This window comes from Durio zibethinus, chromosome 18, assembly GCF_047325235.1.
Source record: "Durio zibethinus cultivar Kanyao isolate XHJ-2024 chromosome 18, ASM4732523v1, whole genome shotgun sequence".
NCBI lineage: Eukaryota > Viridiplantae > Streptophyta > Magnoliopsida > Malvales > Malvaceae > Durio > Durio zibethinus.
The window spans coordinates 18,755,971-18,766,778 of NC_143179.1; the positions used below are offsets into that span (position 1 = coordinate 18,755,971).

General features: G+C 28.7%; 1 protein-coding gene across 1 annotated transcript; it reads left to right on the plus strand.

Annotated features, from left to right (window-relative positions):
• Positions 1-7,697: 7,697 nt before the first annotated feature.
• On the plus strand, positions 7,698-8,111 carry LOC111301012 (S-protein homolog 1-like). Its single transcript, XM_022896538.2, has one exon. It carries the CDS (start codon positions 7,698-7,700, stop codon positions 8,109-8,111), a length of 414 nt encoding a protein of 137 aa, XP_022752273.2.
• Positions 8,112-10,808: the final 2,697 nt, after the last annotated feature.

Consider the following 10,808-nt stretch of genomic DNA (forward strand, 5'->3'; position numbering starts at 1 on the left):
CAAACATATGAATGATGGAGCTTTAAGACATGCAGCTTGAAACTTCATGGCTTGTACCAGAACCCACACGTGAAACTAAGAGCTGGAAAAGAAAGAAAAATTCAAAGTTTTAGACATTTCTTCACCCTCTAACAACTTACCTCCTTACTTTAGAAACCATAAAAACATAAAAACATCCAAACCGTGACTGCTTATGGAGGCTAAGCAGCACGGTTTGGCAGCAGCTTTCCAGGTCTCTCTTTTTTCTTTTTTTCTTTTCAACTCATGCTAACTAAAGGATGACCATGAAAGATGGAAGAGAAAAGGATTTGGCAAGACTCTATGGGATGAAGACGATTGCTGCAGCTGCCATTGGAAGAGACAGGGAGCATTCGGCCAAACCAAAAAATCAGAACTTCATCTCTTTTGCAAGAACAAAATAAAACAGAAACATAAATCAAACACAGCTTGAAACTTTATCAACAAATAGCAAACACAAAACATACAAGGAACACATGAAAAAAACTTTGTAGAGCAGATTATGGGGAGTGCAAGATGGCATGAAAATAAAGAATAGAAGTAGCAAATAAGCGCCCTTAAATGGCTGCTCACCTTTGCAACCTTACTATTTTCTCTTGGTTTCTCTCCCTTCTTTTTTTCGCTCCTTTTTTTTTTTTTCAGAAGCTTCCTCCCCCCTTTTTTTTTTTTAGCTCTCTCCTCCTCTCTTGCCCTGCTCCAGCAACTTCCACCTCTCTTTTTGTTCGGCAGACCCAAGGAATGCCAAATTTTCATCTTACTCAATGAGGGCCCTTGGATGAGATTTCATCCAAGGGCCACAATTCCGCCTGTTCTTATTTCCAAGGGGCCACCTTTGGCCCTTGGATTAAAAGCATTAAAGAATCCAACGGCTCAGACTACCCACAGGAAAGGTTGAATCTTTACGCCCCTCCAACCCATAGAAAAGACTATTTTGCCCCTTAATGCAAAATTTTGAAATTTGTGGTTATTTTCTTAGAAATCAAGGTTCCCTGGCCATTGTTGAGATTTTAAAACATAAAAAATCAAAAAATATTACAAGATTATGATCTGAAAAGTTTCGTGAAATTTTGAGCTTGGAAATATGAAATTACGAAGATACCCTTGTAGGGGTATTTTGATAATTTCACACTTCTTTGGGTACTAATATGATTTTAAATACATAAAAAATCATGAAATATTGTAGAACTATGATCTGGAAAGTTTCATGAAATTTTGATCTCAGAAAGACCAAATAATGAAAATACTCTTATAAGGGTATTTTGTTAATTTCACACTTATTGAGGTATTGCTCTGATTTTAAATGCATAAAAAATCATGAAATATTATAGGATTAAGGTCTGGAATGTTTCACGAAAAGTCAAGCTCAGAAAGATCAAATTACGAAAATATCCCTTATAAGGGTATTTTGGTAATTTAACTTTTTCAGGGATACAATAAAAATTTTAATGTTTTGAAAAAAAATTTCAAATTCAATTTAATAACATCCTGATTTCATTGAGATTTTAAAATTTCATAATTAATCTGAACAAAATCCGATGTCTACAAGCGTTAAGCAACTGAGCTTTTAAGCTATTTTGTTGATTAAATTGGTTTTCAATGATCTATTTTCATGCTACAGATGTTAAATGGTTTTTATAGTTGAATCAGCATTTCTCTCAGCATTTTTTTAGTAAGAAGCCCTAGCCAGTTAGTATATAATAGGTTTTCTAAAACTTGATGCTAAGGCTGGCTATTGGTTGTCTCGTATTTTCTTGGCTAGTCAGCGTTATAATATCTCGCTTAGCTCATAAACTGCATGCAGTTATCAGTCTTATTCATGACAGAAACAATCTCTCTTTCTCTGTAGATCAATCAGTTGAAACCTAGTTGAATTACTACAATTATTAAATTATTTTAAGTAGCATTGAATTGGGGTCTTTCTTTTACATGTATATAAGTATTTGTAATAATTTGAAATAAAATGTGGAAGACTATTTTGGAGGTCACTACTGTCAGACAGATGAAAAAACAAAATGAGAACATGAGGGCTTACCATTAACGGGAAGCCGCGTGCGGAAGGAGTTATAGGTCCATTTCAGCCTTCCATGCAGCAAACACTCCATGCATTAATTGGAAACGTCAATTCCTTTACCATTTCTTCCTTAATAGAAATAAGTTCAAAGGACGAATAATTATTACTATTTGCATACCATATAAGATTAAATTGTTATCGTAAAAGAAATAAAATTTTTAAATTGTTAAAAAGGAAGTTAAAAATATAATTTTAATCTTGATTTTAAGTTGAATTTTCAACTTTTATCTTTAACAAATGAGGTAGGCTCAAATGCCAATCTCATTTTTATCTTTCATCACAGGTCACAGCTGCTGATAGGATTTGACTCAGCATATATCTTACTTGCTCATCAGTAACTTAGTTTTTGGAGATGCTCTTTGTTTGGAAAAAAATTTTATAAGAAATTTTATAAGTAAAATTTATAAAACTTTTAGTTAAAAATAAGTAAACCAAAATTAAAATAATAAATAATAAATTAAAATATTTCGTCACATAAATCAATAATGTAAAATTTTAAAAAAATTAATAAATTATCTGTATGAACTCTTTAATCCCAATTGTTACCCAAATAATGAATGCATTTACGAAACTAAACAGCAATAACAAATTACAAAAATCATTGTATTATCATTAAACCTAAAGAATTAAACTATAACTGCAATTAATAAGAACAAGCATAGGAAAATTATAAGAATTTTCTTGCGGGAAAACATTCTAAAAATGAAGTTGATTGTTCAAGCACATGGGTATCCCAAAATAGAAAATTTCTTGCCAAATAGAAAGTGCAAGGTTTCAATAATTATAAAATATTCTGCCCATGAAGGATCTACGTTGTAAAGTCTTCATTATATTGTAAGGACATCAACAAAGTCACATCAAGTCCTACATCACAATTTATTTAAAAAAAAAAAACGAAGAAACTAATTGCAGAGAGTCAAATTAGGATGCAGTTCATTATTGGAAATTTCTTTAAAATTTCGAATTAGAGTTCACTTTAATTGGCAAGTATTTTTAGGTCTTTCTTAGGATTACGTTAGTAACAATTACGTTTTCTCTAATTTTGGATATAGTTTTTAACTTAGAATATGGTGCTGGCTGAGGGCACACGCAATGGTGCATTAAGCTAGCTCTTATGATTAAAAAGCCTGAATATCATTAACTGAGCTTAAGGGATGTGATATAAGATTAATTTGCAAATTACCCTTCTTGTCTTGAAAGTTTGAAAAACTAAGTGTAAATTAATAGGCAGTTAAACAAAAAAGATTCCAGCTTCAATCTTATTAATTACAAAAAATTCACCCTTAATTTTAAAAATTCAAGTGATGTTTATAGGTTTAATTAGTGCTTAAATTCAGAATTTAAGATGAAGTTTTTATCATAGGTCGATTAGGATAATTATTTTCTTTATCATTACTATTAATATGCATTAAAATAAAAGATATGCTCTTCTGTAACGTGCCATCAAAGATAGTAGCATTAATATGTATTAAAATATTCTTTTTAAGATTTTTGATCCCAATTAACAAAGATTTTGTAAAATGTAATCTACAAATATTCATAAATAGCAAACAATTAATTGACTACTATTAAAAATATAAATAAATAGCTCAGCTCAAACAGAAAGAAAATAGAGAAAATTAAAAACTAAAGAGGAAGTAGAAATTACTAAAATTACATGCACATTAAAGAAAACCCAATGCATTACCTTAAGTACCTGTGAATAAATGAACACATGAATTTCGCATCACATACTCAACAAAGTAAGTGGCAATGTGGCATGGTTAGGAATTTGTATAAGTGGCATTAATATTAAAATATTATTTTTTTGTTTATATTTTTTATTTGATATAACACTGACAAAATTAAATAGAGAAAAAAATCACACAATATAATATAAATTTTAAATAAATATATATTTTCTTACAATTTATCTATAATAAAAATTTATTTCAATGATTTTTGATTCTACATAAAACTTTTTTCTCAACTTTTCTATCGTGCCGATTAAAATGTTAAAAAATAATAGAAGGAGAAGGATAATAAAATATATTTTTTAATTTTTTTATAGTGAGATTAAATTTGTACTATCAAATAATTAATTATCTATTAAATAATTATTATATCAAGTACATCAAACCAATAATCATTTATAAATTAGATCAGACTCAGTCATGAGAAAAACCACACTTAATGAGTGTGATGACAACAAAGTGATGAAGAAAGAATTTTAATAAGAAATAAACAAAAAATTAAAATTAAAATAAAACTAAAAATGTTATTAATGAAAAGGTAAATCGAAATACATGTTAAAAATTTTTTCGATCTCAATTGTTAATGTTTTGAAAATTTCTTTCAAAAAATTACTAATTACTGCAACAAAGCAAAGCAACTTGAGTAATATTTCACAAACTCTATTATATTGGACATTGTTGCTTCCCTTAGAAAACTTTGGAATGCTTTTGTTACAGAATTAACCATCAAGTTCCCTCGGTTTGAGAAAAAAAATTATGTAGTTCCCTATGTGTAAATACTAAACTTAGCAATGATAAGGTAAGCTCTATCGATTGAGTTTTTCAACCATCGAAAGAAGTTATATAGGTTGGGTATCTCAACCAATATAGAAAGCTTTATAATTTTGAGTATCTCAATCAAGAAAGCTCTACAGGTTAAGTTTTTCATCAAGGAAAGAAGTTTTATAGGTTAAGTATCAACCAATAAAGAAAGCTTTATAGGTTGGACTAAGTTAAATGTTAAATGTGAAAGTCTAAGCATTTTGAATTAGCAAGATATTGAACTTGAAAATTTTAGCCTTTAAGAAATTTTCAGACTTCGATTAGGTTCTACAAGTTAGTAAGCTTAAAAGGCTTGAACCATATAAAAAGTTTAGCCTTTGGCGAAAGTTGAAAGTGAAAGCAAATAGACATTCTTCCATTTATTAGAAAGCATTTGTCAAGAAAGGCTAAGATATCTACTAGTTTATATAAGTCATGTTGAAAATGAATCTTAACACAATGTTAAAGCATCTGTAGATTGCATTGCTGAGGCACTAGAGTCCCCTTTGTGATGTATATTGCTGAAAACTTTGAGTTCACTGCAGAGAAAATGAAAAAAAAAATTGTAAAAGCATTTAGGAAGTTTATGCAATATCTTTTAGAATTTAGCTCAAAGTGGTGGAAAAGGCCACAGTTAGGTCTTTAGTGATAAAAAAGTAATTTCATATATATAAAAGACTAAAAATTTCATTTATGACCTTACTTTTTGGAAGCTACTATCAGTTATCGTGGTTTGAAGCTTTCTTCACTAAAATTTCTTTTCTGCTCTAAGTTGGTTAAAGAACCAAAGTGAACAAAATTTTATTGCCTGTTGTTTTCATGGTCTTTTACATGACACCTAGTCATTTTCCAAAACGTGTTGTGTATTTCTTTCTTTGAAATTTTTCAAACACTGCTGGGTCAATTTGACTAGATTGCTTGAAGAAAATTTGTATTTATCCGGTTTTCATGCTTTAATAATTTTTACTTGTATGAAATATTCACTATCCCAGCTTGGGTGCTGTCTCTATTGCTGTTAGTTAACAAAATGATTGTTGAATACAGGAGCATTACTTTGTTATGCTTTGCTGGGGCTATCAGGGTTCTTTGTTACATCCTGTGATTGAAGAGTGCGTAATGATTTGGCTCAGCCTTGTCGAGAATTATACCTCTGTTGCTGTCAGCGGGGTATAACTCTACTTGTAAACTTCGATGGATGTTGTTGAATTATACTGTCAGTTTGATATTTTAGCATTCATCATTAGTTTTGCTAAAACTTTGTCAACTTCATGTCGTTGATATACTAAAGGAGAATGCTTAAATCACTTAAACAGGGAAACTGCTGCGATTTATCACCGTCGACCTTATCTTCTCTTTCTCTTCCTTGGACCCCTCTTCTGCCAAATTTTGTCTCATGATTGGTATAGCAGAGTTCATTTCATGTTTATCTCTATGGTTACACCTTATATGTCTATATATGCTTATGTGCAAACCTGCAGCCAACACATGCACAAATACGTGGAAAGGAAGTGGCAATTTGCATCAAATTTTGTTCATGTAATGTTCAAAACCTTGCATGTCTTATACTATGTTTCATCTCTTTAGTCAATTACCCAATAATGTGCAATATGCAATTTACTAATTCAATGTGGAGGAAATGGTGGGTTTCCTTCAATCTGAAAGGAAAATCTACGCTCAAACTGTCAATTGTCATATATTTGGAGGCATCAAATAATTTTTTTAATCCTCCCCTCTTTCCCTCTTTTCTCTTTACTGATATGAAATGTGTCAATTATTTGTCCATTTATTCAACACAAAGAGTAACATTAGCAATCCTTCCTAAGGTAGCAAATTGTTGTTCATTAACACAAAAAAGAACTCCACTTTAACCCTTTCACTGTTTTTTTTTTTTTTTTTACATTAACATCCTCTACCTATGCTCAAATCAATATTTTATTTATTTATCCTCCTAAGGTTTACTGTGCTGCTGTATACATGTTTTCAAATTGGAGCATTAAAGATAGCTCAAACCGATGATGTCTTTGGATGTTCTGTCACGTAGCTATTACTGTATCTCTGATTAATCGGCACTCACCTTTTCCTTCTTCTCTTTGAGACTTGTCACATTATGCATCTTTGTTTTGCTTTCCTTTTTCCTTTTGGTCTTGTTATTTATTTATCATGTGCCATCTGCACATTTTAGAAGAGTCTACCCTGAGTTGCACTTCAAGTTTGAAAATTATATTGGCTTCATTTTTGCTCATTGTATTATTGACCTAATTCTAAACCTTCCACTTCTCTTCCTCCTTCCCTTTCCAGTTCTCCTTTCATCGGTTAATCCTTGTGTTATTGGGGTGCCATTGTTATCGCTGCTGACACCGGACTGGGTTAATGGGGAAACAGAATATAACTTCAAATTGTCTGAAAAAAGTTTTACTAGGATCTGATTTACTTTAGAGCAGGTTGCATTTGCTTCTTTTTTATTTGAGATACTAGGCTATTGAAGTATGATTATATTTGTTAAATGTCAAAAGTATGATTATGTCATACTTGTGATTTTGATTATGATTATGATTATGATTCTAAGTTTAAATGTCAAAAGAGATAAGCATAAACTTATTATAATGATTATATTTGTTATAAAGTTATGTAGTCTAGATTATAACTCAACTATTGTCAAATCATAGATTGCTGTTTTATCTATCTCTTAACCTCTATTTATGAAATCTATTGGCTAATAAAGTAAAATAATTAATAATAAAGTAATAATTGTTAAAGTTTTAGAAACATTATATAATGCTGATGTAAGCAAATAAAAATATATTAATATAATGACTCAAATCAAAATATAAGAATTTATTTGGATACAATAAAATATTAAAAGTTTTTTAATAAATTTATGATATTTCGAAGATAAAAACTAATTTATTCACAATGTTAATTTCCATATATGACTTAATTCACTTTGCAAAATATACTCTATCCAAAATATACTCTAATATGAGCTAATACTTGCATCAAGAATTAATTCTTCAACTATAAAATGAAGAAGTAACAAGAAACTCTAACATAAAAACAGCAAAGAAATCAGAGAAATGGGCATTTCCAACAAATTCATGGCCATCCTACTTGTAGTAGCCATTGCCTTGAGCGAAATCAGTCTTGCTCATGCCGGAAAGAGATATTATGTTCACATCATCAATGGGTTGAGCGACAACGAATTGACTATACATTGCCAATCCAAAGATGACGATTTAGGTGTGCACCTAATCCAAATGTCCAAAGAATGGTATTGGACATTTGAGGCTAACTTTGGGGGAACGACACTTTTTTGGTGCAACATGAGTTGGGCAAATCACCATGGACGTTTCGATGTATATTGGGTCAATCGCGAATTGCTTGATAAGTGTGATTTCAAGGAGTGTTTTTGGAAAGCAGAAGATGATGGGTTATATCTAAAGAACAACAAAGACAATTCATGGATTCTGATCTATAATTGGGATTCTTGATTCTGTTTTTCGTTATTTTGTATGATCTTTCTTAACATTCACTTTTATTAATAAAAAAAATGAATGAAGAGAATAAAGCTATTTATTTTATAGTACATGCTCTTTTATTTTCTCTTTAGGTTTCTAATAGGTTTTATTTTTTTTCTTTAAACAAAAAAAAAAAGGTTGTGTTCTTCTAACAGCAAGCAAATTCATGCATATTGTATCGGTAATAATATTATCTTTTAAAAAAATAGGAATCCCTTAGTAAAAGATTAAAAAAAACAACAATGAAAACAAAATAGGTATAAATAAGCAATCGAATACACAAAAAAGCATCAAATGTTTTATCTTAAAATCGTATATCCAATCTAATACCTAATAATTAATATAAATATATAAAAGATAAAAGTTTTATCTCTTTTTGAAATCTAAATTGTCTAAATTAGTGCTTTTTATATTTCTTTAACTATTATATTAGCTTTCTTTTTTTAATATTTTTTTGTTGATAATTAGTTTAAAGATAATTGGGAATATATGGGAAAAGTCTTTCACCAGTGGTGTCACTATAAGAAAAGTTGATTTCACTTTTGGTTGGTACTATATGTCATGTAAGAAACTATATGAAATTGATGGAAAATTTCATTATTATTCCTGCTAGGTTAATGCTCCTAATCCAACTCCAGGGTAATTTGTATTTATATTTTTTATATTTGATACATAAAAAATTTATTATTCCATAATGATAATAAAAGTATTTTGAATTATTATATTATATTATAATTGTATAATTTTGTATTTTTTTAGGTACAAGTTGAATATTAAGGCATATGATAATTATGAAAAAGGCGATATTCGTACAGTTCAATACAAAAGCTAAGAATTTAATTAATAGAGATATCGATGATCTTTATGAAATATTTGCTAAGATATTGAGTTAAAAAATATTTTAATATTATTTAATATTCAAATTAATCGAATGACATATTTATACTTATGATTTAGGAAAATGGAGATTATAAAATCCAAGAGATATTTGAAGATCTCTAAGATAAAATTTGAGTGTTCAAGACGAGAGCAGCCAAGTATAATCTTGAGACAAGTAGTATCAAACTTATAGTGAATAAGAAGTATGATTATGATTCTAAGTTTAAATGTCAAAAGAGATAAGCATAAACTTATTATACTGATTATATTTGTTATAAAGTTATATAGTCTAGATTATAACTCAACTGTTGTCAAATCATAGATTGCTGTTTTATCTATCTCTTCACCTCTATCTATGAAATCTATTGGCTAATAGAGTAAAATAACACCTACTTCAAATATAACAAGAAATACTTAGAGAAAGAATTTCTGTATCTTTGCTTCAACAATAACTTATGAAAAAATCTCCCGTGAAAAAAGTTTGTATTTTAGATTGATTTTAAATATGAAATTTTTAATTTCTTGAAATCGAAAATATTATTGTTTTTGTTTAGAGATTTTTTTGATTTAATAAATTATAGTTTGAGTTTTCTTTAGAACTGATGATAATTGCATAAATATATTCAATATGTAATTAATTTTTTTATTATATTGAAATATATAAATTTGAATAAAAATAATTATAGAAGTTATGAGTTGTTCATAAACTCCATAGCTTATATTATCATTTTAAATAATTTATATTTACATAAGATTTATTGATATATGAATATATTTTTATGCATCATACGAATTTAAAACTAGTTAAAAATAAGTTTAATGGACTAATAATTATTACAATTTGCATACTACAAAAGATTAAATTGTTATCGTAAAGGCAATAAATTTTTAAATTGTAAAAAGGAAGTTAAAAGTAGAATTTTAACCTTGATTTTAAATTGAATTGTCAACTTTTATATTTAACAAAGGAGGTAGGCCGAAATGCCAATCTCATTTCCATCTCTTAACATAGTTGTTGATAGGATTTGACCCAGCACGTATCTTGCCTATTTCAGTGTCAATTTAATTTTTGGAGATGTTCTTCCTTTTGAAAAAAAAATTTATAATAAATTTTATTAGTGAAATATATAAATTTTTTATTAAAAAGCCAAAGATTGCTAAAAAGTTTCATTATTAGCATTGAAAAAGGTCAAGAAAAGGTCAATAGTAAAGAAATTAAAAATCATGAAATTTGCATTTATTGTCTGTGTTTGTGTTGATATGGGCGAAAAGCCATCCCATTTCACTCGTTTTCTTTGCTAGCTTTGTAGTGTAGGTATAGTTTATGGCAAAGTCACCGCAAAGGTTGTTTTCAATGCACATGATTTTGTTTGTTCCGAATATGTTATCCATGTCTTTTTTTTCCATTGACTTCAAATATTTAGCCAGAAATGAATTAATAGACTATCTTCATATTACTTCCCATACACCAAAAAAAAAAAAAGAAAAAGCTTCTAAATTTATAAAAGCATGACAGCGCTTGAAAATGCTACCAAAAAAGTTACCAAATCTTTGTTTTTTTGTAGTGCAATGACCTATCATATTTTATTTTTTTTTTATTACATTTATGTTCATATTTGCCCTTCATCAACAATACGAAGAGAAATTCGAGCATTAGGTTTCAGCTTTTGTCTTTAATTAAGGTAATTTCGAATTCAATTCTCCAAATATAATATATTTAAATTTTATTTTTAAAAAAAATTACTTTGATCTAATTAAATTTTATATCAGCTTCATATTAATAATGCAAGG

Excerpts from the sequence above, each read along its gene's own strand:
- LOC111301012 (XM_022896538.2), top strand. The coding sequence starts at position 7,698 with ATGGGCATTTCCAACAAATTCATGGCCATCCTACTTGTAGTAGCCATT.